Raw genomic sequence first — 27,914 nt, forward strand, 5'->3', positions numbered from 1 at the left:
GCGGCGGCCGCAGTCGCAGGAATATGCTGGAAGCCGGCGGGCGGACGCCCGGGCGGTGCTGAAGGGACAGTTCCCGCCGCCAAACTTGCCCCGTGGCGGCCGGGAGGGTGGGGCGGCCCCCGACCCCGCGGGGGCACGTGAGCGATGGAGACCATCTGGATCTACCAGTTCCGCCTCATCGTGATCGGGGACTCCACGGTGGGCAAGTCGTGCCTCCTGCACCGCTTCACGCAGGGCCGCTTCCCCGGGCTGCGCTCCCCCGCCTGCGACCCCACGGTCGGCGTGGACTTCTTCTCCCGCCTGCTGGAGATCGAGCCCGGCAAGCGGATCAAGCTGCAGCTGTGGGACACGGCGGGGCAGGAGCGCTTCAGGTAGGGCCGCGGCGACCCCGGGGCACCCCGGGGACCGCCCCCGCCCGGCTCGGAGGAGGCTCTGGCCCTTCCCTCTCGAAAGTGCAAACACTCCATCCTCGCTTCCCCTTTGCCCCTCCTCTTCCAGGGACGACTTCCTCCTCCGCAATTTCTCACTTCTTTCTTTAGCGCCCATTTCCTGCGCCCTTCCTTTCCCGCCCGAACCGGGGGGGGGGGTCCCCAGTCGCGGACCCCCTCTTGCCCCGCGCTCTCTGCCCCTGCGGATGTTGGGACCCCCAAGTCTTCGGCACCCCTTCCCCTGCCGCCTGCTCCCCAAACTCGGCGGGCGCCCTCGCTGCGCACACCCTGACCCGGCCCCTCGCTTCCGAGCGCCCTTTCTGCACCCCGCTCTGTGCGGCCCCGGGAGGACTGCAAAAGTGGGGTTCCCACGTCGGTGATCTGTCCCTCCGGCTCGACGGCGAGCGCCGCTCCCGCCCAGCCTGCCCGAGCTCCCTGGGCACGGTACAGAGAGGGAGGAGGATGCGGTAATGGTTGGAACACCTCGCGGCACCGAATGCGGTCATCAGAAATGCTGGGCCATGTGACCCGTGGGAATGTGTCTTAGGTGGCAGCTGGATGGAACGTCAGGGACACAGGCACAGCGTGGTGGTGGTAGGGGGGTGAGGGGGGGGTCCTTGTTTTGTTTAGTTAGGGCTCAGTTGTCTTTAGAAGTTGGTCATCGTTGGTGGTTTAGTGGAGAAGAGAGAGACACACTGAGATTTTGTCACGAACTTTTCCTGTAGGGGATTGATAAGGGGTGCCTAACGTTCCAGGGTGCTAATACGTCAGAAAATGCGATCTGAATAGAGAAAGAGGGCTCCAAATGAAGAGTCTCATTCCAATGTTCACCGAGACCCTGAAGGAACGATTTTGCAAAGACAACTCAGGTTACGCAAATAAAAATTAAATGTGATTTGTTCGCATTTCCTGGATATTTAAGGCTGAACCGCCTAATAAAGCATATTTTTAAGTTCTAGGAGTTGAGGACACTCTTTTTTTTTAGAGAAAGGTAGGAAATTTGATACACTGTAATGTTTTGGATTGTGACTTTTTTGTTTTTGTTTTTGTTTTTTTTTTAAGATTGCACTGTCACCTGTAACTCACTTAAGCAAGCATTTTGCAATCTTTAGCAAGTACTCAGCTTGTGAAACGCAGGAATCCATGAGGGAACTTCCCAAATGTGGCTTCCCCTCACCAGCCCCAGCTGGTCCCTTTCCAAGGAGATCGGCCTCTTCTGTGATAGAGGATGTACCAACTTTTAAAGTTCTGGCTTCCATTCCCAGCTACACGCTGATTCAGACAGATGATAAGGGAACCAAATGCTTAGCTCGCTCAGACCTTAGTTTTCTCCTATGTATGAAGTGGAAAGATGATAACACCAGCCTTGCAGAGAGATATTAAAGCTTCCTGTTTAATTAGAGTTCCATGAAGAATTTTGTTTTACCCTTTGGGGAATCTTTTCTTTTTTTTTTTAAAAACATTAAAACAATTTATTCAGCCATATTAAAAATTGACTAGATGAGATTGGGAATCCTTTTTTTAGTTAAAATAAGGTTTCAGACATCTGATTCCTCATCTATAAAATGGTGTCATTATGATCTCTTAAGATTCCTTCCAGTTTTACCATTTGTTTTTAAGATTTTTATTTATTTATTTGGCAGAAAACGGGAGGGGGAACACAAGCAGAGGGAGTCGGAGAGGGAAAAGCAGACTCCCCACCGAGCAGGGAGTCCCATGGGGGACTGTATCCCAGGACCCTGAGGTCAAGACCCAAGCTGAAGGCAGAGGCTTAACCCACTGAGCTACCGAGGCACCTTCCAGTTTTACTTTTAAGACTGATTGCAAATTCCTGTCCTTGGCATCTCCGTCAGAGATGAAACTTTAGATATTTTGTGGTCCCAAAAAAAAGCGTTTACTAATAGCTCTTGCTTTACGCTCTGAAATGAATATAATAAAAACATATTCTTTATGCCTTAAACTCCTAAAAACTAGTGAGTTGCAACTACAAGAATCATAAGTAGTAAAATCTTATTGTATTTAATCATTTCCTTAAAAGTTGCCCCTCAACTTATTGACAAGATAGTTAAGGATAATTAATTTGTTAGAGTTTAAAGTCCTTTCTGCTAAATAGATCATTGTTTTTAATGTCTTTGAGCACATGTAAATAGTAATTCGTTGTATATACATTATTAAAACCAGAGTACCTCTCCCATAACAATACAAGGACATTTAGGGAATGTTTACTGACAATGAGTCATGCTTTGTTTTGTCTGGCTTTTTACCAAAGATATATTCATAAATACATACGTATTTCAGTAGCTACCTCCAAATACTTGATTTTCTGTTAAGCAGAATATTTCACCATATAAAACAACCATTGTTAAATCATTCTGTATCTTTATCTAAGAACACAGATAACATTTTGAATAGTAAATATCCTACACATTTTATTTCATAGCAAGGTACTAGAGTTCATGAAGATATTAGCCATATCATATCATTAGGAATTCATGGGAAATTTTATATTTGAAGGTTTATTATTGATTGGCTACAAATTCGCAAAAAAGGAATCTTTTTTTTTTTAAGATTTTGTTTATTTATTAGAGAGATCACAAGTAGGCAGAGAGGCAGGCAGAGAGAGATGGGGAATTCCTCAGGCTCCCTGCTAAGCAGAGAGCCTGATGCAGGGCTCGATCCCAGGACCCCAAGACCATAACCTGAGCCAAAAGCAGAGGCTTTAACCCACTGAGCCACTCAGGCACCCCAAAAAGGAATCTTCTTTAGATAACTCAGGGTGTAGCTTGAAAGCGTTAAGAAAACAGAACAAAATAATGAGCTGATATTTATTGCCATACTTAGCCTTAGTTTTCTTCCCCCTAGCTTGAGATATAATCAACACATAAAGCCTTAATTTTCAATGTTTAGATTAACACATGCTAGAAGACATAATTACTTGCAAAAAATAAGAACGAACAAAAGATCAAAGCAAAAATGGGCTTACAAAAATAATATATGTGAGTGTGCCATAAATTGTAATATTCTTATTGACACTGTGTTAATGACAATAAATGTCAAATTCCTGTATTAAGGAGAGTCAAAATTACAGTCCCTTCGTTAAAGATGAAAATGTATTTCTCAGGTGTAAAAGTCTCAAGGTAACTGGTCTGTGTTGGTGGAGGGACTCTGCTCTGAGCCATCATTCATGTACCATTCTTTTGAATTTTCTGCCAGCCCTAAGATATTATCTTCTTTGTGAACACTGTGTTCCGGCATGAGGGACAGGAGAAAAAAGCCAAAACGTTAAATCAAACAATGTTCCTTTTTTTTTTTTTTAAAGTAGGCTCCATGCCTAATATGGGGCTTGAATTCACAGCCCCAAGGTCAAGAGTTGCACGCTCCAGCGAGTAGGCCAGCCACCCAGGTGTCCCAGCAATGTTCCTCTTAAGCAAGTGAGACCGCTGTGGGACCGATCACTTCAGCTCTAAGTTCGCTGAGAAGAAGTTAGTTCCAAGACCACAGTTAGGCTGAGCCACCATGTATGTGCCCTTGAAGAAGGGAAGGTGGGTCTGGCATTGTGAATTTTGCAGGGAAACTAGCAAACCCCACTTTCAAATTTTAATCATCACAGTGGACAAAGTTTAGCAGGAAAGGAGGCAAGACTATCCTAAAACACAGTTTTAATAAAGATAAATATTAGAAGGTGCTAGAAGTGTGGAAAGCATCAACTATAAGGATAAAAATGTTGAACTTCCCATGGAAAGCGCTTAAAGCAATATGAAGATAAAATGAGATAAAGAAATAGCTACGTTGCCTTGTAGGGATAGGAGATTTCACAGCTTCAATCCAGATTTTGCTTTTTATTTCTTGTTGTCTGATCTTTGGGGTGTTATGGTTACAGCGAGTGATTATAAAGCTAGCTATAGGGGCGCCTGCATGGCTCAGTGGGTTAAAGCCTCTGCCTTTAGCTCAGGTCATGATCCCAGAGTCCTGGGATCAAGCCCCGCATTAGGCTCTCTGCTCAGCAGGGAGCCTGCTTCCTCCTCTCTCTGCCTGCCTCTCTGCCTACTTGTGATCTCTGTCAAATAAATAAATAAAATCTTAAAAAAAAAAAAAAAAAGCTAGCTATAAAGAGAATAGGATATTCTTGGTAGAATGCTTCTCAGAGTGTGTCCTGCCGAACCGTTATCCCTTGTGATTCTTTTTTAACAAGGAATTCTGTGCCCAGGTAAATTTGGGAATCCCTGAACTCCATGTATCACTCTCTTAGAAACTGATATCAAAGGCTCCCAGAAGTCATGCAGTAAAGAAGCCCGTTTAACTTTGATTAAACCATCATGTCTCAAATTTTATTTTTTAAAATATAAAAATTTACTCATGCTGGAAGGAGTGTAACCCCAGAGAGGCTCCACGGATGAGCTCCTGTGGTCACATCCTTGGAGCAGAACCCCTGAACTTCTGAGGTGTAGAGCGATGGCGGACCTTCTGTTGTTCCTTTACTAGCAAAGGGCGTTAAGTAGCCAGTGCTGCTGAGGGATAGCCCTGCCCTCCACTGGCCCCCAGCATCTGCAGGAACGTTCTGAGCCTCGCCCCGCCCTCCATGTGCTTTATCGTCTCTTTTTCTATAGCGCCTCTTCTCTGGATCTTTCTCTTCCTGTCGCGTCCTACCTCTCCTTCAGCGGCTTATTTTCCTGCTACCCTCTCCTGTCTGTCCCTCTCCCCCTTCCTCCCACCCTCTTTCTCCTTCCTTCTCACCGCAGAGTGTCTCTTGCTCGCATTTCATTTTCTCTGTCCCGCTGGCTCCCTTATGTCTCTGCTGCCTCCCTCTCCTTAAAATACGCATGTGAATAATGTTTAAATGTGGCTTAATTTGCCTCTGAAACCAATAATACATGATATGTTAATTCTTGAATTTAAATTGTAAAAAGATTTAAAAAAATTAAAGTGGCTTAACTTACGTTCTTTGTTTTTTAATTTTTTTTTAAGATTTTATTAATTTATTCGACAGAGATCACAAGTAGGTAGAGGGGCAGGCGGGGGTGGGGGTGGGGGTGGAGCAGGCTCCCCGCTGAGCAGAGAGCCCGATGCAGGGTCCGATCCCAGGACCCTGAGATCGTGACCTGAGCAGAAGGCAGAGGCTTAACCCACTGAGCCACCCAGGCGCCCCTTAAGAGAACGTTTTGAATGCTCAAACTAAATTGCTTCGTTTTGGTTTTGATTCCTTCCCTCTTGATTGCAGTTCGTAGTCTTCAAGAGAACAAGATTTTCCAGTCCTGGATCCATGGGTTCATAACAGCATGTGCCACAGAGCGGAAGTTGTCCGCAATTAAGTGCCACAGTCAGCACAGTCTCCTGTCGGCCCAAGTCTTTAGAAACAGTAAAAGCAATGCTCTATTTGTGTTGAGTCATCAGATAAAATAATGTCTTGGTTTAAATTATTTGTGCTGTAGGGGTGCCTGGATGGCTCACGTCAGGATCCTGGGGATCCTGGGATGGGGCCCTGCACAGGGCTCTCTGCTTAGCAGGGATCCGGCTTCTCCCTCTCCCTCTGCCCCTCCCCCTCCTTCCGCCCCTCCCCCTCCCTTTGCCCAGCCTGGCACTTATGCTCACTCCCACTCTCAAATAAATACATCTTAAAAAAAAAAAAAAAACCTAAAAATAAAAGTAAATGAAAATTTCTACCCCACACACTCTACCTGGCTTATCACAAAACATCTCATTAGGGTAAAAATCACTGTTTTCTGAAAGGAACGTAATAAATGTACTATTACTATGTAATAAAATACTGGTCTAACCTTCAAGAGTCCCAGAAAAACATGAAGCAAAGTTCAAAGTATGTTCTAAATTTATAAGTGTATTTCTAGTTTAAGCTGCAAAAGAGTTTCGAAATACAGCCATTGTGTATATAAGAGTGAGTAAGCAAACATTGATGGCTAGCTCACATATTATTTTAGTTTGGCTTAAAATCTTAACAGTGTTCTCTTGAACATTCTAAAATGTAGTAAAGTTTTTCTGTTTTTCTTCCTATGGTAGCGATTTAGGAACAACTTGCTAAGTCCAAACTGCTTTACTGGCGGCAAGTCTTTAAGACCACCAGCTGGTATCAATAGCAAGGATATAAAGAAGCCATCAAAATAACTCAGTGCCAACAAAATACTGAGGTGAAGGGGCAGAGACTTCTTTTTTTTAAATATTTTATTTTATTATTATTTTTTATTAACATGTAATGTATTATTTGTTTCAGGGGTACAGGTCTGGGATTCATCAGTCTTACACAATTCACAGCACTCACCATAGCACATACCCTCCCCAATGACCTTCACCCCGCTACCCCATTCCTCCCACCTCCCTCCACTCCAGCAACTCTCAGTTTGTTTCCAGAGACCAAGACTCTCTTAAGGTTTGTCTCCCTCTCTGGTTTCCTCGTGTTTCATTTTTTCCTTCCTTACCCTAGGATCCTTTGCCTTGTTTCTTAAATACCACCTATCAGTGAGATTGAATGATTGTCTTTCTCTGATAGGCTTATTTCACTTAGCATAATACCCTCTAGTTCCATCCACATCATTGCAAATGGCAAGCTTTTTGGGTTTTTTGATGGCTGCTTAGTATTCCATTGTATATATACACCACATCTTCTTTATCCATTCATGTGTTGATGGACATCTAGGTTCTTTCCATAACTTGGATATTGTGGACATTGCTGCTAATAACATTTTGGTGCACGTGCCTCTTCGGATCACTACATTTGCATCTTTGCGGTAAATACCCAGTAGTGGGATTGCTGGGTCCTAGGGTAGCTCTATTTTCAACTTCTTGAGGAACCTCCATGTTGTTTTCCAGAGTGGCTATACCAGCAAGGGAGCTGAGACTCCTCTTAGGCTTGCTTCCATGTTATTTTGTGGTGAGTGAGTTGGAAGTCATGTGCGAAATGTCTTGGCAGAGCCATGCTCAGAAGGTCACCAGTGACTTTTCTTGGCAAAATGTGATCTTTCTCTATGCCTGTTTTTTTTTTTTAATTCATTTATTTATTTTTTAGTTATCTCCACACCCAATGTGGGGCTTGAACTCATGGCCCCTGAGATCAAGAGCTGCACACCCTTTCAACGTGGCCAGCCAGGAACTTTATTAATATTTTTTTTCTAATTTTTATATGATTGGGTATGGTTTCTTTTTAAATTATCTTGCTGTACTAAGAATGTTAAAAGTGGTTTTCCTTCTGATTTTTAAGTCTTTGTAAGTATATTTCCTTTTCGTAGGACTTACTGGCCTACAGCCTCACGCAAGGCTTAGGGACAACCTTAATAACAGATTCCTGCATCAGAAATACAAGAGAATGGTGTGGGACCCAAACTGCACCCTCCCTGAGAAACGATTGAGAAAGCATACTCCAGACAGGAGTTAGGTGATATTAAGAACTTACGGGCGTGATGAAGAAAAGATTATAATTTCTTAAATACTAGATATTGCCTTTTGTTTTCCTTCAATGTAGCATTTTGCAGAGTGATGTTAATAGGTGTAATTTGAGAAGAGGCTTCCTTGATCAAATAATATGGGAAATGTTGGGCGGTTGCAGGATTCCTCAGTTTCTAATCTACGGATATAGTAATATATATTGGGAATCCCCAAGGTAGATGTGGTGTTTCCCTAACCCAGAGTCCTTTTACACAGGGCGTTTTATTTTATTTTATTTTATTTTAAGATTTTTATTTGTTTGTCAGAGGGAAAGGGAAAAAGCAAGCACCAGGAGGGGTGGGTGGTGGGCAGAGGGAGAATCAGGCTCCCCACTGAGCAGGGAGCCCGAGGTGGGACTCAATCCCAGGACCCCGAACTTATGGCCTGAGCTGAAGGCAGACACTTAATCGACTGAGCACCCAGGCGCCTCTACGCGGAACAGTTTAGGAACTGGTAGGTCAGCAGGTAGCTGGAGCACTTCAGGAGACTACACTTCAAAAAAAGAAAAAAAAAAGTATGAGCAATTCCTTAAATTTTAGGAATATATTGAGAATCTCTCCCAGTTTCTTTTTTCATGTGATTCTCCATGTCCCTTTTTGCTGCTGCTCCTGTGTATGATGTCATCCGATTTCCCCTTTAAAACTCTTGATGTTTTAGGAAAAATCCAGTATCCCTTCAGAATCCCTTGGTTTGTGTCCCCTCAGTCAAAAATAAGAGGTGATCTTCCTGACTTCTAGCCCTTTGTCACACTTTCACTCAGATCACATGGGACCTTCGGCATTTGTTTTAAACACAGAACCTCCCAGTGGTAATCACTAGAGAAACTGGAAGAAAGGTAAAGGAGCAAATGGATGAAACTTCTTAATTTCAGATTGTTTAGGTACGAAAGAGCTACCGTAGGAAGGCTGTGGGAAAGCGAATGTCAGTGATGCAGATAGGAGGTGAAACTGAAGACCGATTTGCTAGAATAGATGGATAGACTGTGGAAAGAGGAATTACAAGTGAGAGAGAAGATGCTGTTTGCTACATAGCAGACAACCATTGGCAGCAAAGAAAATTAGTGAGGAAGGGAGCTGGGGGACAGACACGTGAAAGAAGGCACAGAGGGGCCCCTAGGGGCTCAGCTGGTTATTCACCTGACTCCAGTTCAGGTCATTATCTCAGAGTTGTGGGATCGAGCCCCACATCAGGCTCCACATTCAGCAGGGAGTCTGGTTCTCCCTCTGCTCCCCCTGGTCATGTTCTCTCTCTCTCTCAAATAAATAAATAAAATCTTTAAAAAAAAAAAAAAGTGCTGTAGGGGTCAGCCACACTGTGGTCAGCATACTGGCCATTTTACCCATAAATAACTGTAACCACAGGACCGGGAGAGAACAGACAGGGGATCTGCTAATAGCAGACTCAGTTGTTAATAATACAGTTAATGTCCAGAACAGCTTTAACTTGCCCCAGAGGTTATAGCTCCTGGGTGGTTTGCTCAAGGACCCTGTTCTCTTAACTGTGTGTTCCGAGCTCTTTCTGCTGCACCAGGCCTCCTGTCGTGATGGAAAAGACTTTTGCTGCACGCTGTGAAGTTTCTGTCCTGAGAAGAACTTTGTGGGCACACAGCCACCTCCCCCCGACCCCCATCTTCTCTATACCCGCGTTAGTTACCGGCTCCACCCGAACCGTAATTTTACTGCTGTGTTCAGAAAACAGGGGAGAAGTAGCTTTGCACACAGCAGCAGTACTGATCACTGGCAGCAGACAGCTGTGGCTGCACGGACCCTTCCCCCGCCCCCATGCAGTGCTCCCTGGCTGCACTGCTGCACTCAGCGGCAGGAACAAGCCCAGTCGCTGCTGTGGACAAGCCTGTATGATATGTCCCCCCTCGTTAGACAAGGAGAGGCTTCGGGTCCCGCCCAGAGCTAGCTACCAGCAAATGCTGGCCCAGGTGACCTCTGATTTCATAAGTGCCACAGAGTAGCTTTCCAGTCCTTTTGTCCTAGAGAAATAAAATCAACCAGGATGATTTCCTTGTGGAAATCCAGGCACTGAGTCAGCTTAACTGTTTGTCCAGTACTAGATCTAATAACAAATAGAAACATAAGTAGGAGGAGGGGGTGTCTGGGTGGCTCCGTCAGTTAAGCATCCCACTCTTGGTTACAGCTTAGGTCAAGATCTTGGGTCATGGGATCAAGCCCCGCATAGGGCTCTGCGCCCAGGAGGAGTCAGCTTGAGATTCTCGCTCTCTCTCTCAAATGAATAAATAGAATTTTTTCTAAAAATCAGTAAGCTATAGTCTCACTTTCTTTTTTTTTTTTTTTTTTCTAAAGATTTTATTTATTTATTTGACAGAGAGAGATCACAAGTAGGCAGAGAGAGAGAGAGAGAGGAGGAAGCAGGCTCCCCGCTGAGCAGAGAGCCCGATGCGGGACTCGATCCCAGGACCCCGAGATCATGACCTGAGCCGAAGGCAGTGGCTTAACCCACTGAGCCACCCAGGTGCCCTATAGTCTCACTTTCAAGGTCCATGCTGTCCCTCGACGGTACGGACTATGCTGCTGGAACGAAGAGACTGCCCGAATCTGGCTTCTTAAATTTTGCAGGGCTTTTTACTCCTCCCGTAATAAAGTGGATGATCAGGGTGGCTTTGCCTCAGGACCAGCTTCCAGGATTCTTGTCACTGTTTCCCAGTGAGCTGGAAGGAGGGGGAGGAGGCCAACTGCAAATGGCTTCTCCGAGGGGTTGGATGGCAGACTGCACACACTACTTCTCCTGTCCCATTAATCTGGATTTCATGACGTGACCATAGCGGACTGCAAGAGAGCTGGGGAACACAGTCTCTCCCAAAACGGGGAAAGGAAGGAAAGGAAAGGAAGACAGGAAGAGCACAGCCTGGGGAACAGTTGTCTTTGTCCGTGAGTTGTAGCTAGAAAGATAATAATCAAATTTTTGCAATAAGGGCTGATAAGTATGAAAGTCAGTTCCAGCGGCAGAACAAGGGGAGGCATCATCCTCCGTACCTCGGGCGAGGGCCCATTTCAAAGGATGGATCCCAAAGAGGCTGGTCCTTGATGCTGGGACGTGAAGGATGTGTGAGTAGAGGGGGAAGTAACAAACGGACCAACTACAGCAGAGAAAGAAGTGGCTTCCGGTAATGATGGCAAATTGAACACCTGTATCCATTCTAGCCTTTTTTCCCTGAACTCTCACTAAATGAGGATAGCTTTGTCTTGGAACCATAAACTCTCAGACAAGGAGAGTTAGGTAAGGAGACAACAGCACCAAAGTTTTGGAAGCAGGAAAGCAGGTGGAGGGCTGGTCAGTGAATTAGCAGATTCAAGAAAACGGGCTTCTAAGCAACGGAAGGACAAAAGCTAACAACCAACCCAGTATATTCCGGTATATTCCATTGAAACTCCAGATACTTCTGGAAGTAAGAGTGTGAAAATAAGAATCATTGATTGCCTGTCTGGTTAAGAAAGTTTGGGTTCTCACATCCCTACCACCATCCCACACACCAGGTAACATCCTCTCCCCCCACATTGGCAAAAACTGGAAATTTATCCTTGGGAAAGTTAAGTCTTCAGTTAGAAGAACCAGGCAGAGTTGAAGTCAGTCTGCCTTATTAAAAATAAGGGCGTTTAGTGAATGCGTGCTTGTCCGATGCTAATACAGTCTAGTTCTCCCCCCTCTCCCCTGCTCAGCTTCCAGAACGCTGCCATCAGCCAATACCCCCCACCTTCAAACATTGGTGAAACCATTTCTGTTCTGAAGGATCTGACCAGCCCCAAAGAAGAAACGTAAGGTACCAACTTGAGAGATCCTGCAACTAAGTGATCCAGCCTCAATTTCTGGCCATGGGGCTTTTGGTGTCAATGCAAGACTGCAAGAAATATTAGAGGGGACCCTGGGTGGCTCAGTCGGTTAAACTTCTGCCTTTGGCTCAGATCATGATCCCAGACTGGGATCGAGTCCTGCATCGGGCTCTCTGCTCAGCAGGGAGCCTGCTTCTCCCTCTCCCTCTGCTGCTCCCCCTGCTTGTGTGCGCTCTCGCTTTCTGTCAAATAAATAAATAAAATCTTTAAAAAAAAAAAAAATCAGCCCAGCTTCTTTATCATTCTTCCCATTCATATGAGGGGGGCTTGTTACTACAGCAAGCCTGGCCTATCTTCACAAACACACAGGATAATTATAAGCCTAGAAAAGGTTGTGCAGGGAAGAAGAAATCACAGTTTATTTCAGGGCTTGGCAATGAAAAGAATGCCTGTGATCAGAAAAACACAAATGCCAAGGAAGGATCTGCCTAAAATTATGATGTCATGATACTGGCTGTTGGGGGTTGGGGGAAAGGAAGGATGTGTGGTAAGTGCGCATGTCACTTTGATGAAAACACGAGCTTAGGAAAAAGGAGGGGCACCTGGGGGGCTCCGTCGGTGGAGCCACTGACTCTTGGTTTCGGCTCAGGTTGTGATCTCAGTTGTGGGACTGAGCCCCGCATCAGGCTCTGTGCTCGGGGGGACTCTGCTTCTCTCCGTCTCCCTCACTCTTCTGCCCACCCCCATCCGCGCGTGCGAGTGAGCTCTCTCTCTTGCTCGATCTCAAATAAATAAGTAAAATCTTTTTCAGAAAAAGAGGGAAAAGAACATGAACGGAATCTGTTCAAATGCCTTGAAAATGAAAGCCCCATCACTTCAGAGAGCGATGTGGGGAGCTACACAAAAGCACATGAGACAGAGCAGTGCAGAGAAGATTGTGTGGAAACAGACATAAGTCACAAAAATGGTGGAGGAATTATAACCCAAGAAAAACTATTCTTTTTTTTTTTTTAAGATTTTATTTATTTATTTGACACAGAGAGGGAGAGGTCACAAGTAGGCAGAGAGGCAGGCAGAGGGGGTGGGGAAGCAGGCTCCCTGCTGAGCAGAAAGCCCGACGCGGGGCTCCATGTGGGGCTCGATCCCAGAACCCTTAGATCATGACCTGAGCCGAAGGCAGAGGCTTAACCCACTGAGCCACCCAGGCGCCCCAAAAAACTATTTTTTAGTTGTGTTAGATTACATAATGCTCGGTGTTATATGGAACATAAAGTAATCATGAGAAGATGGTCATTGTCTTATTTTTATTTGGCAGAAGAATGCCAGAAAGCATTGGAAGTGCGTGCTGAAGTCTTATATGTTTTCTGGTAACACACTGAGTAGAAAATAAGCATCCCGTCATTATCACCTTGCGGACAGTTAGCGAAGCTAGAAACAAACCATTCCCATTCATTTCCAAATAAACTCTTCCGATTTTCACATATAACTTGTTCTACTTTCCGGAAACCACTGGAAACTACAAGTTGAATCCCTACCAACTGTAAAAGAGCAGTTCTTGAGAAAATGTGGATGATTTTACCTATATGCTTATAAGTATATGCAGTTATTCAGCCCATTTCTCTCCTTTTGGTTTCGCAAATCCCTGCTGTATAAATAGCAAAAGGAGAAAAGCTTTTTGGTATTTCTCTGTTCCGTTTGCTCTGCATTTGCGTGCTGCCTTGGCACAGTCTGACAGTAGGAACTTACTCAGCTGTGGATGTGTTCCTTTACAAATACTGCTAGAACTGCTCGTGCCCAGTTCTGTGGTAGACACTGGGGAGACAGCAGTCCAGAAAAACCGACAGCAATCCTTGCTTTCATGAAACTCATCTGCTAGTGGAGGAGTCAGTCTCTAACCACATAAGCTGGAAAACTACATAGGGTGTCGGTGTTAAGTGCTGTGGAGGAAACTAGAAGGTAAGAGGCGAATAGAGCGTTGTAGGAGATGCAAAGACCTCACTGTCATCCAGTGAGGATCTCTCAGAGAAGGAAAACAGAAGGTGGTCGTGGGAATTACATACAGTCAGAGAGAGACTGTGGCTCGTTAGGTGTTGTCAGTAATGCAGATAGCTTCTTCAACCACAGACTTGATCTTTTATGCAGAGACCCTGAGAGTACACCAAGAAAAAGAGTTTTAATGTTTGCATGTATAAAGAAGGATTTCCTAAGTCGTGAGCTCCACATTTCAGAATCTCAGGGCAGAGAAGGGCTGGTAGCCTCGGTGATCATAAAAGGAAGAGGAGAAACTTGTGTTTTCATCTCTTGAAGGCTGTCCTAAGAGCCTGACTCACAAAGCCAAGTGATTTTACCAAGTGAAACAGGTAAATACAGTGTCAACACAGTGACCGTTTCCAGAAGGGCAGTGGGAACGTGATGTCATGGTAGAAGGCACGCGCGAGTCTAAGGCATTCGTAGACTGCTTACTGGCAGTAGCCTTTGGCATCCAAGTCCGTCTCTCCTCTAAATGCCAACTTTACAACTGGCAAAGCCACAAGAAGGGCATTTCCAGGATGGAACATCTGGTTTATTTTACTTTTTTATTTATTTTTTTCAGTATTCCACGATTCATTGTTTATGCACCACACCCAGAGCTGCACGCAGCCCCTGCGCTCCTTAATACCCACCGCCAGGCTCACCCCCTCCCCCCACCCTGGTTTGTTTTCCCTAAGTCAGTCAGCAAGTGCTCTGTACCTTGTCACTTTTTTAAGACGCCTGTGCACATCCAACAAAATTCATAATAATAGCATAAAAGGTTTAGATAATCTGGCCACTCTTGAATAAAATTTTATATTAAGTAATTATAGTAGAAATAATCGTGTGCCTTCCAGGACCTGTAGACTTTTGTCCTTCATATGACAGCAGCGTCTTGTTCTCCGTTTCCTCCAGGAAACTAGATAACTGTTTAATTTGAGATATTTACATTTTTTAGAATCTCAGTCTCACACATCATGTGGGCCAAAAAAATTCCAGATTCCCCGAGGCTCTTCATTCACCCTGGAGTGCATCGCTCCTATATTAAGTCCTTTGTTGTAAACATCAGCAACCCCTGGTGCTATCAGTATCCCTTGTCTACATAGTGTTTTAGGAAAAAGAAAATTAAGAGGAAAATTAACATAAAATAGTTGGCCATTTTTCTTTTCTGAAGCAAAAATAGTGCAAGAATCAACCTTGCAGGGGCACCTGGCCGGCTCAGTCAGTTAAACGTCTGCCTTTGGCTCGGATCATGGTCTCAGGGTCCTGGGCTCAGGCCCCACATCGGGCTCCGTGCTCCAAGAGGAGTCTGCTTCTCCCTGTCCAATTCCCCTGGCTTGTGCTCTCTTGCTCTCTCTGTCTCTCAAATGGATAAATAAAATCTTAAAAAAAAAAAAAAAAAGGAATGGTTGAAAGAAAATGTGGTATAGACATAAAATTGAGTCGTATTCAGCCATTGAAAAAAAGGAAATTCTGTCATAGGCGACAACATAGGTGAATCTTGAGGACGTTCTGCTAAGTGAAAATAACCAGTTACAGGACAAATACGGCATGATTCTGCATCTGTGAGGCATCTACAGTGATCAGGTGCATGGAACCAGAAAGAAGAGTGGTTCCCACGGGCTGGGGAGAGGGAGAAGGAAGTGAGTTGCAATTCGCTGGGTATGAAGTTTCGGTCATGCAAGATGAGAAGGTTCTAGAGATGTGATGTACAGTATTGTGCTTACACTTTAAAACAAGAGATGGACCTCTTATATTTTTACTAATTTCAAAAAAGCATGAGTTTTGGCCTCATGTGGATGTGGAAGGTTATAAAATGTTTGTGACTCTGTTTGGTCATTGTTCTCTTGCAAAATACATGTGGACTCTGTCTGGTCTTTGGTTGCCAGCACCAAAAGGGGCTTGAGGAAATCTAAATCTTCACGAAATGGAAGTTTCTGGAAGCATGTCTGAGGTACAGAGACTTGACTGGAAGCTGAAAGGGCCAGGCTTGGAATGAATCAGAAGATCCCAGGAGTTCTGGGCAATGAGAGCCAAAGGAGGCCAGGGTGGTCCTCACCCTGCTATCGTCCTCTGTCACCGGGCAGCTCACTGCCGTAAGAAGCCCCAAATGGCCAGCCAGCAGTCTCAGCTAATTCCGTAGAAGCATCCCAGCGTTCTCTTGTGAAAGCATTTCTCCCTGGGATACTAAAACCCTGACGTCAGCAGAGTTCAGAGTCACGGGGATTAGAAGCAACAAAAAATTGTAGTGACTCATTAAGTGTAATTGTGAAAGGCCTCATCATCCGACTTCCACCCTTTGTCTCCCAAACCACAGCCTCTGTTTATGAGGAAAACCACCTCGTACTCGGTCCCTCGTGCGTTTAAAACACGTACATTCCGAATCCTGCTGGAATCTTCCAAGCTGTTACCTCCTGAACGTAGGTGTAACTGAGTCTTAACCCGTTCCCCAATTTTGCAGGGCCAGATGCAGGACAGTGACACGGTAAGATCAACGAACCGCACGGCATCTGCCCATTTCCCTGTCTCTACCTCTGCTAAGTGACATCTTTGGTCTGTAGCACAGTGTGGGATGCCACATCCATGTGTCAGGGGCCCTGTAAGTTCACAGATGGGGGTGCTGGCATGGTTTGAGTCCACATTCCGTGTCTGTTACAGTGGGGACGCATCGGCGTCCCCTCCATGATGATCGCGCCAGAGAAACATACCATAATCCAGAGTGTCAGTAGCTGCTGAGAAATTGACTTCTGACCAGCGACAGTCTAGGCAAGAGAGAGTCTTTGTCGAGCCCCATCACTGCCTCCATCTCTGTGCCCTGATCACTTTGAGTCTAAACTGGGGTGAAAATACGGACTGATAATGACATGACAGGGTATTTTGTTTCAGCGGTTATTAGGAATGCTCCCCAGAGGGGAGTGGGAGTGAGGACTCGCAGAGAATACCCGCATTCACAGGCCCCAGGCCCGTCAGTATACCTCGCGCCCACCCCCACACCCTTAGCCTCTGCTTATGAATTGGTGTAGATCCTCAACTACCTCTTTCCATCTCCTTCTCTGGAAGAAGTACCACAAGACGGCCACAAATGGGAGGGGCTTTCTTTTCCACGAAACTTCAAGTCCGCTGTTGAGTGGGGCTGACTGAGGCCAGCACGCCGCACAGAGGCATCTGTAAGGCAGACGTGAGCGTTCTCCCCTTTTAGTTATAGGGAAATTCCGGTAAGGCCACAGGTTGAGAGGGTCCTGCAAAAGCCAGCGTGCTGGGCACGTGAGTCTTGTTACTCTAGGACTCCCATCCTGCCTGTATACATGGCTTCTGCTTGGTGACCATGTTCCAGCCTGCTGAAACAGGACACCCAGCTCCGGGGAGCACTCAGATTACACCCTCGCCTGGCGTTCCAGGCAGTTAGTGTCTGTTCAAGCCAGGTTGTAAGTCAAGAACTAGTTCTCAAAAGTATAATGACTCTTTTTTTTTTTTTAAAGATTTTATTTATTTATTTATTTGACAGACAAATCACAAGGAAGCAGAGAGGCAGGCAGAGAGAGAGAGAGAGGGAAGCAGGCTCCCTGCTGAGCAGAGAGCCCGATGTGGGGCTCGATCTCAGGACCCTGAGATCATGACCTGAGCTGAAGGCAGAGGCATCAACCCACTGAGCCACCCAGGCGCCCCATCAAAAGTATAAAGACTCTTGACAAAGAGAGCAGAACTTTATTCCAAAATGCCACTCCTGTAATCGCCCGGCGGAACCTTCCCCAGGCTTGACAGAGCATCCCAGTCGGCTGTGCATACTTCTGGTAGGTGCCATCAGATCTGATGGACCATGGGCCAAGCAGCCAAGCTCCGTGCATTGTACCTTGGGCCAGCCGAAGGGACTTCTCTTGCTTTCTGCCCTATTAAGCTGATAGCCTTTTGGGTCTCCGACTTAATAGGTCAGAGAAGTACCTTCAAATATTATACAAGTGTCCCCCATGATCCAAAAAGGCCCACCCACCAAGTATTAAGCTTTTTTCTTCTTGGTAGCGGACATAAGATGCACAGGTCATCTTTGGAGAGGTTTTAACACCATTCCTCAGATTAAGGGACCACCCTCTCCCAAGAAACTTCACAGAAATTACTGACTGCTGTATTTTCATGGGATTTATCCTTGGGGTGGATCTATCTGTCTATATTTAATTTATCCGCTCTTCTCTAGCCACTGACGTGCTCATAGAATCTCAGCGACCTTGGTATGAGAATAGAACACTCTGCTAATGGCTCTCAATATTGGGCACCTTTCTCTCTTTTTTCTTTTTGCACTGCTGGTATCTCTTTCCCTAAAACATCCTCATTCTCTCTGCCGCTTCTCCTGTTTCTCCAGTGGCCGTGTTCCTGGCTTTACCAGATCCACCACTTACCTCCTCACTAAGAACGGGCGCCAGGCACTTGAGAATCACTGGATATTCGGGGACGTGGCCCCTGCTCACCTTTCACAATTAAAAAACCAATATCCCGAACTCAGAAAGTGGAGGGAGGTGGAGAAGGGTGGTGTGCAAGAGATACTAACTTGAACCCGGTTCATTCTGCCTGCCAGCCTGAGAAACAGACGGACCAAGCGACCGTCATATTTCCTGCAATGGAGGTATCCAATAAGAGGAGCGAAATGTTCCTCCGGTTCTCTTTTGTGGGGAGAAAGGTTGAAAGGGAAATGCTGTTCCTTCCTATAGTAGAAGTCTAAGTGTGAGAGAAGGGGAGAAGAGTTTCTCCTGATGCCAGCGGTGTTCCTTGGCGGTGTTGAATGTCTACTTGGGATTGGTTATAATTAATTCATGGGGACACCAGCCTGCCTGGTTGAGTGATTTTCCCAGAAGCATTCAGCCGTATGCCGGACTACTCCAGAGATGAATTTTCCCCGATGAGTGTAGCCGTGGGGGAGGAGCTTGGGAATTTAGGTATTTCCAAGAGACCAATGATAGTGATGTCTCACAGAACAACGAAAGAGGTAAAAATAGGAGGGTATTAATGTAATGGGTAGAGAGTAACAGAGTTACTCAGTAGATTACAAATGTGGATACAGTTTTAAAGTTGCCACTGAACATGGGCTGCAGAGTGTGAGCTTTTGATCAAAAGTAGGCTGTAAATCCACAGGTTTGGATGTAGTGAATTTCTTTATTTTTTAAGATTTTATTTATTTATTTGACAGAGAGAGATCACAAGTAGGCAGAGAGGCAGGCAGAGAGAGAGAGGAGGAAGCAGGCTCCCCGCTGAGCAGAGAGCCCGATGTGGGACTCGATCCCAGGACCCTGAGATCATGACCCGAGCCGAAGCCAGCGGCTTAACCCACTGAGCCACCCAGGCGCCCCTGGATGTAGTGAATTTCTGATAATGAAAAGGAAGTAGATGAAAAAGGAAGAATAGAGGGGGTGGTTCTTTTGAAACGAGGAGAGGAAGTCGAGTAGCAGAGGTGACAGCAGACAACCCGTCCAGCGACTGGAGTAGAATGACAGGAATTGAGTTGGAAAGCAAAGCAAAGCACTGATGTCTTCAGCACATGGAGAATGACCACGCACTCGGCTGATGACAACAGATGACAGAGCCAGATAGCATATGCCTCAAAGGAGCAGAGAAGTTTTGGGTTTGGGGGGGTTTTCTTTCTGGTTTTGTTTTGTTCTGGTTTGTTTTTTGGGTTTTTTGTTTTTATGACACGGGCTGGGAGAGAATTATCTGGAAGTGGCATTGGGGAAGCAGAATCCATCTCCTCCAGATCCTATAGGAAGAGCAACTCAGTCAGGCTGCAGGGAAGCTGTGTGATCCGGAAATGAAATTACACACAGCAGGTGTCAGGAAAGGCAAGGAGGAGGGAAAACTTTCTGCCAGGAGACATGCCTTTGAATATGGGATAGCAGTCACTCATAATGTAGCTTTCAGGTGTATAAGACCCACTCGGTTTCTTGAATACTCAAAACCAAACTGGGGTGCCGGCCTTGGGGCTCGATCCCGGGACCTGGGATCATGACCTGAGCTGAAGGCAGACACTCAACTGACTGAGCCACCCAGGCACCCCAAAGATAAAATCTTTAAAAAAAAAGATCAGATCTTCCACTTGGGAGGAACAAGGATCTGCTGAGTACTTGTATCCCTGAAGCTGTCCCCCGTGAGTCACCTTCCCCATTAGACCAGCATTGTGCTGGATTCAGCAGGCGCCGTGTCCCCTTCCCAGTTTTGCCAGAGGGTAACCTCATAACTCTTTTTTTTTTTTCCAAGAGTTTATTTATTTATTTGACAGAGAGAGAGAGAGATCACAAGTAGGCAGAGAGGCAGGCAGAGAGAGAGGAGGAAGCAGGCTCCCTGCTGAGCAGAGAGCCCAAGGCGGGGCTCCATCCCAGGACCCTGAGATCATGACCTGAGCCGAAGGCAGAGGCTTTAACCCACTGAGCCACCCAGGTGCCCCTCTCATAACTCTTAATTTTTCTCGTAACACACCTGAGACCAGATTGGAATCCATTCCTTTTTCTCTCCCTTCCTTCTCTTCTTTCCTTCCTTCTGTTTCCCCCCTCCCCTAATATTTTTTTCCCCTTTATATCATCCATTCATTCAGTGGGACTTTCAAAGCCCAGAAGGAAATAGTTAAAGTAACCCGCAGCAAGATGTTGTTGCCCACAGAGAACTGCTACTCTCATCAACTCTGCAATTCTTTGTAGGGAGGCCAACCTACATAGTTCTTCTAGGATCTGTACCCTGCTTCTATAACACCTGTGAGAACTTCTGGAGACCTCCTGTGACCCAAGAGAGCAGGTCCAAAGAAAGATAGTTGCTCCGCATCTCCTTCTGTAAGACCTGCCTTTCAAGTTCTGGTTTTTAGTCTATAGGCCTGGCTTTTCCCCTTAATAACTGACAGCAGGGTTTCCCAGTTGTTTTAGGGGAGACCTGTCCCCCCAGGACAACCATATCTGAATCTGAAACCTAACCAGATCGAATTCTAAGCCTAATATCCATGCCCACACATAGAAGCTGAAGATCAAGTTATTACATAGAAAATGACAGGGGTGTCTGTGATCGAGCCCCACACTGGGCTCTCTGCTAGGTGGGGAGCCTGCTTCCTGCTCTCTCTCTGCCTGCCTCTCTGCCTGCTTGTGATCTCTCTCTCTCTCTCTGTCAAATAATTAAATAAATAAAAGAAAATCTTAAAAATGACAGATGTCATATTGAGACCATTTATTCCAACTAATCATTAATAAGGGCTGGTTTATACTGTACATGGTATCTATTTTGCCATAATTTCATGCTATAGAATAACATGCCAGCTGTATTCCCAATGTGTTTGCAAAATTAAATACAAAGGGCTAGAAAACATGGCCTTTCCCACAGTGTAAGACATGCCTCTGCCTAATACAAAAACAGTTCAGCTGCTTTTGTAGTTTTGTGTTCAACCACAAAAGTATGTCTTTATAAATTAAACTAGTGGTAGATTAAACAGGGGGGATAAAAGTAATGCAGACTTGATGTTGGGTAAATTAAAGCTTTCGGTCCAATAACGTAGCCTTAGTTGTGTTTCTTTTAAGGCCCTGCACGCCTGCCTAAATTCACACGTATAAAGATAACTAGCAAAACAGTAACAAGTTATCCTTCAATTTTTTTTTAAGTTCAGCAACTTAAATGAACTACATCTGAAGCCTGCCAAAGTTGGTGGGAGAATTTTTCTTATTGTCAGTGGCTGTGTAGTGCAGTCGTCCTTGAGAATCTCTCTACTAAGAATTCTGAAGAGGCGGCGCCTGGATGGCCCAGTCAGTTAAACGTCCCATTCTTGATTTCGGTTGAGGTCGTGATCTCAGGGTTATGAGATCGAGCCCCACGTCAGGGGAGTCTTCTGGGGATTCTCTCCCACTCCTTCTGCCCCTCTTCCTGCTCTCTTGCCCACTCTCTCTCTCCAAAGTAAATTTTTAAAAATCTGGGGCCCCTGGACAGCTCAGTCGGTTGAGCATCTGCCTTCAGCTCAGGTCATGATCCCGGGCTCCTGGGATCGAGTCCCAAGTTGGGCTCCTTGCTCGGTGGGGAGCCTGCGTCTCCCTCTGCCTCTACCTGCAGCTCCCCCTGCTTATGCTCTCTCTCTGTGTCAAATAAATAGATAAAATCTTAAAAAATAAAAAATAAAAAAAGAATCCTGAGGATTCTTGAGGAGAAGCAGGGAAGCAAACGAAAGGGAAAGAAAAAAGAAGTGGAGTACTTTCTTCACACTCCCACAACAAATGAGGTTTGGGGTATTGGGTCACTGAACTGAGCTGTGATTTCAGCAGTAAGGGTAATGAAGGTACAGAGGAGATGGAAGAGAGTACTGGTTGCCCTACGGACCCCCCCACAGAGATCTTTGGGGATCAGATGAGCTTCATTAAGGATCATCTCAATGTTCAAGATCGTTGACTGCTCAGAAACTGAGACACGGACCATCTTTGCTTCACACAACACTTAACACTTTTCCTCCCCGTTAAGATTAATCAGTCCAGTATAACAAATATTAAATGACATCTGTCATTTGCCAGGTAGTATGATTGTTGGATACTTGAGAAAAGATGACCCTCAAGAGCCTTGAATTGAGTGGGAGACAAACCAGCCAATCCGATCAGCACACAGTGAAAACGGATCGAGTCATAATGGCAATATGCCAGAGGCTCAATGGAGTTAGAAGAAGATTGCCTAAGAGAGGTGAAGAACAGAGCCCAGGAGCAGGGAAGGCTTCTCATATATATGATTTTTGAACTTGTGCCTGAAGGAGAAATAGGAGTTATCTAGGCAGAAAAGGGTAGAAGACATTCTAGGTGGAAAAAATAACATGTAAAGGCGAGAAATAGAAGAGAAAGTATGGCCTTGCCACCTTGCCTCATGGTTCGATCAGGAAATAAACAGCACATTTGAAGGGTTAGCTAAAAGTTTAATGAAGTGGGAAGTGACCATGTTTGGAAGTATGGACAAGGTGAAGGACGTCAGCAAAGGATGGTGAGGCATTCAGAGTTAGCAATGACGAGAGCCATTCACCGCCTGGCCAAAAGAGACAGGAAGGAGAATGGATTTCCCAAACCCAGTGGAACCCATTAGAAAGGCGCTTCCCGATGGGAGCCATGACCAGAAACAGAAACACAGCTGCTCTTCAGCCATGGTCTGGCTGAGACAAAGAGAAGAGTGGACGCCCAACCTCTTTCCTCTGGTCTCCAGCTGGTGCCTCCACAGGCTGGACCTCACTGCAATTGGGCAACTTCACCAAATCTTTCCAAATCCCTATTTTTAATCCCAGTAATGTAATAATGACTCTTACCAGATACTTGAACATAAAAACGAATCATTTTAAGTGCAAGATGACATACGATGTAAGTCCTTTTGTCCATTTAAGAATAACCACACTTCAATGTTCTGTCCTTGGATGAAACCAGCTCGCCTGTTAGTTTCAGAGCACTTTTGTCCACTTAAGACACTTCCTGTTTGATTTCTAAGTTCGGGTTAAGTCACAATGAGCTACCTTCACCTTTTATTACGGTGCTACATTGGAAGGGGAGAAGCAGAACGTGTCCTTTGACAACCCGTTTTTCTCCTTATTTTCCAGATCAATAACACGATCTTACTACCGCAACTCAGTTGGTGGGTTTTTGGTGTTTGACATCACCAACCGACGGTCTTTCGAACACGTGAAAGATTGGCTGGAGGAGGCAAAAATGCACGTGCAGCCGTTTCGGATTGTGTTTCTGCTGGTGGGGCACAAGTGTGACTTGGCTTCGCGACGTCAGGTGACGAGGGAAGAAGCCGAAAACCTGTCCGCAGACTGTGGTATGAAGTATATAGAAACCTCTGCCAAAGACGCCACAAATGTCGAGGAATCCTTCACCATCTTGACGAGAGACATTTATGAGCTTATTAAAAGGGGGGAAATTTGTATTCAGGATGGCTGGGAAGGGGTTAAAAGTGGTTTTGTTCCAAATACTGTGCATTCTTCCGAGGAGGCAGTGAAGCCCAGAAAAGAGTGCTTCTGCTGACTTCAGATCAGCCAGAGAGCAGCGGTGGAGAGACTGGGGGTCATCTCGGGATAAGCACCAACATTAACGGCAGAACAGTCACGACAAAGAGACTCCCGCCCGCCTCCACCCTCCTTCGGAAGGTATTTAATTCAGATCGCTATGCTTCCCTGCTACACGACCGAGTATTTTGTTCAGTTATCAGGCAAAGCAGACAACTTTTTCTTGAAACTTGAGCATCTACAGAGTTACTCCCATTCCTACTTCATTAGCATATAGCTCACTTTAATGTCCACGTATATCCATAATACTCATTTTTCTTGACAATTAGAAATGGGTTTTGGGGGGTATACAGTCCGACCGGAAAGATTGTATCAGGCCTTGCATTCTCATGAGTTAATTTGTTGATATGGAATAGTAAAGTGGATTTCAGAGTGCACTGTTGGCTTACAAAGTAAACAATCTCAGACGTGTCTTCAACTGGGACTAAAATAACACTTCCTTGTATAAGGTACCGCGTTTTTAACCATTCTGTGAAATGTTTACCTTCCCTTAATTTGCCTGAACATAACAAAATAAGTTTTATACTCCTTTTTGTTCTCTTATTTACTGCTCCTGATAATCTTATGTTTTATAAAGATATCTAAGGATCCAAGCAGAATATTTTATTGCAAATATTTATAAAAATTAAAAACGAAGGACCGTTCATCAGCTTATGTTTTAATGTTATAGTATATTGTCCTTGTTTAGATAAGAAAAACAAATTTATTTATGTACAGGCATTTTCAAAGAAAGTAAATGCAACTTACCATGAACTATTGTCAAAACTATTGATATAAGTAAATATGGAAGGTTTTTAGAGATCACTTTGCTGTCCACATAAGTTTCTGAATTTCCCTATTTCTGGTACAAGATAATTATAGGAAATATTTCTGGACAAAGAAGATTGGTTAGATGTTTGATATATTTGGCATTCAAATTGTATTTCAGTAAAATTAAAGATAAAATAATGAGTTAGGGCTGCAAAAGGACTTCTGAGTTTTCTAATTTTTAATTTATTGATTAAATTTTCCTCCTGCAGGCACATTGTGATCACAAACTCATATTTCATAACCTACATTTCCATTCTCTTAATCATCCCTCATCGCAGAGGGGCACCAAGCACAGCCCCTTTCTGAAATCATGGTTTTACTGTTAAAATAGTATCTCCATTTGTTTGAAAACCAAAGTGATATGGTGGAAAGCATATTTAACGAAAAACCAGAAAACCTGGGTCCTAAGCTTGCGGTTTCTGTACCAGTACTTGGGCATGAGTGAGTCACTTGACCTCACTGCCTGTCAGTGCTCTCCACTGTAAAATGAGGCTAATAAACCCATTTGTTTTGCTTCGTGGGATTATTTTGAGAATCAAGTGCATCGTGTGAATAGCTCCGTAAAGAAAAAGCATTTTGCAAAGATGAGCCTGGTATCAGCTGCTCCTGGGCATACTATTATTTTATGTACAACAGTTGAGAATTTTGTTTTCTCGTGTTCTTTCCTTTCGTGCCCACATTCTGTGGAGGGAGCAGAAGAAGGTGCATGCTTTCGTGGACCTGGGGGGCATCTCTTGGTTTCGTGTATGCCCTCCACCCTCTTGCTCTGAAACACCGCTCCTCCACTGTGGAAATGATAGGGAGGGAAATCCCAGGAGACTTAATTCAATCAGAAGTCGTGTTTGAATGTGGATTTTGTACATCTTTGAAGTAGGTATTTAATTATATTTTAAATACTTGTACCTTTTCTGGGTTCGTGGAAGTATTTCTAGTAGTGCTTATGGAAAGAAGAATATAAATGATAACATCACTGTAATATCGTGAAGAGTTCTATTGTCAACATTTTCTTGATATCCTTGTATTAATTTCACTCGAGGGAGTTCAAACTGTAATTGATCAGATGAGAAGAGCTGTCCCCCAAACGTGAAGTCATCTATTTTCACTGCGACAGTTGTAAATCTCAGAAACTGAGTATCTAGCAACAATTTAAAGTACAGGGCCCCTGTGCCTACTTGTAAAGCTAAACTATAAAATATGACTTAACTTTCAGTGGACGCCCTTTATAAGACTAACATTAGGGTAAGACTAATCATCAGCCTAGAGGGCACAATGTGTTCCAAGATTTAGAATAGAACCACAGAGTCCGAAGAAACAAATGGAAATGCAGGGCCCCCCAAAATTGATACTTAACCAAGGTCACACAAAAGCAGAAGCAAGCTAGAACTCTGCCTGGTCAGGGTTCCTTCCGTATCCCTGCTGTGTCAGGGGTGTGTGCACATGTGTGCGTGTGTGGCAAAGCAAAGCGAAAATATGATCCAGCTGAATCTACAAAATACTAAAATTGGGCCATAACAATCTGAACTTATAGAAGAGTTGTTTGTGGTGCAAACAGTACTAAAATGAACAGTAACTACAAAGATCGGAGTTCTTTTATTTATTTTTTTTAAGATTGTATTTATTTATTTGACAGAGATCACAAGTAGGCAGAGAGGCAGGCAGAGAGAGAGAGGCAAGCAGGCTCCCTGCTGAGCAGAGAACCTGATGCGGGGCTCGATTCCAGGACCCTGGGATCATGACCTGGGCCAAAGGCAGAGGCTTTAACCCACTAAGCCACCCAGGCGCCCCAAAGGTTGGAGTTCTTATGCAAACTTGCCAAATGTCTGTATAACCTTAGCCAGATATTTTTTCCGTATATATATAGATAGATATAGATATATAAAATAACTGACCTATTTTCTTACACATTATTATGGAAAAGATGGATAATGACGCCAAAATGATAAAAATAGTTGCTCCAGGCAAAACATTTGGACTGTCTTACAAGTCAGATATACTTGAATCAGATGTACTTGAAATTATTTAATTTAAAATTCACTTAATTTAAATATAAACCTATTTAAATTTAAAATTCAGAACTAATGGATGATGTAGCTAATTACCAAACATTTTGAATAAACATGATAAAGAAGAAGTGAAAAACCCTCTGATCGTATAATACACTGGTCCCTGACACTTTTCGTCTTGAGTTGCATTAACTCTTTCAGTGCCTGAGTAAATGGGATGGTTCATTAAATGGTAAGCTTAAGCCAAAATGATTTTGTAAACTAAATGTTTCTAAATGTGGCCTTTGTACACCTAAGAGGAGCAATCACGATTTCTTTGAGAGTTTACACTAGGTTTCCAAAAGCCTCCAAGTCCTCCATGATTTTTTTTAGCGGCAACCAAAGTAGCCTTTATTATTGTTAAGATAACTGCCAATCTATTTATCCAACTTTACGGCATCCAGAAACTCAATCTGTGGATTAATAAAATCCTTTTAGGGGTGCTTTTGATTTTATATTGCCTTGGTTCCATCACGTACAAAGCTTCCGCTGACTTCAAAGTGTGCACTGTATTTGAATAATTTCCTTAGGTCTGACAGAGTCACAAGGATTTGAAAGCCTGAAGACCCATTGCAGAAGCTAATTCATTTGTTCCCCAGTAACTGCCTGGAGAGATTTAGTTGGAAATGCACAGGAAACGTGTAAATCTTTAAGGGGGGAGGGGAGAAGAAGAAGAAAGACTATAAAGGCTTTTAAAGTTAGATCCCTTGAATGTTAATATAGAATATATTCCCAACAAGAAGCTTGCTCTTGGAAATTCCGCAGCTGATAAATAGCCATCTCTATTTCAAAATCTTTCTAAATCCCAGTGTTTTCACCACACTTTCCTGAGCGACCAATCCTCACCTGATCTTAACTAACACTTTTCTCCTGAACTTGGAGGAACTGCTACATGACTTGGTATTTCCATAATCCTAATCACCGATGGAAGTAGACACATGAGTGCTGAGCTGTGACAATCTGTAACAATCATTGCAGACTCTGATTCACTTACTACGCATGATGATGGTAGAGAATAAATGAAGAGAAAAGAAAACTTTTGAAGATTACTCTCTGGAAAATTTGTTTGTCTTTTTTTAAATAGTGCCTAAAACATTGTCTTATTGGTGTGCTCTAAAGTGACTAGTAATCAATGATTATTATGTTGAATTAATCCTATTAAATGTGGATTCCATATACATAGTTTAAATTTCTACATTCCACAGAGAAACAAACATGTTTGGCTACAATCATCTCTTGCCAGTTTTTTTTTTTTTTAGAATGACAACCAATGGAAGAAAGACATGGTCTACATTTTTTTCAAAATGTGTTATTATTGTTATTTGATTTTAAATAATGAATAAAAAGAATGAGAATAAGA

The 27,914-nt window shown here is 44.2% G+C and overlaps 1 protein-coding gene across 1 annotated transcript; it reads left to right on the top strand.

Annotated features, from left to right (window-relative positions):
* RAB39A (RAB39A, member RAS oncogene family) lies at window positions 1-27,914 on the top strand. Its single transcript, XM_059179640.1, has 2 exons — window positions 1-371; window positions 23,235-27,914. Exons 1-2 carry the CDS (start codon window positions 145-147, stop codon window positions 23,659-23,661), a joined length of 654 nt encoding a protein of 217 aa, XP_059035623.1. The 5' UTR covers window positions 1-144; the 3' UTR covers window positions 23,662-27,914.

This window comes from Mustela lutreola, chromosome 1 (assembly GCF_030435805.1).
Source record: "Mustela lutreola isolate mMusLut2 chromosome 1, mMusLut2.pri, whole genome shotgun sequence".
In the NCBI taxonomy this organism is placed as follows: domain Eukaryota; kingdom Metazoa; phylum Chordata; class Mammalia; order Carnivora; family Mustelidae; genus Mustela; species Mustela lutreola.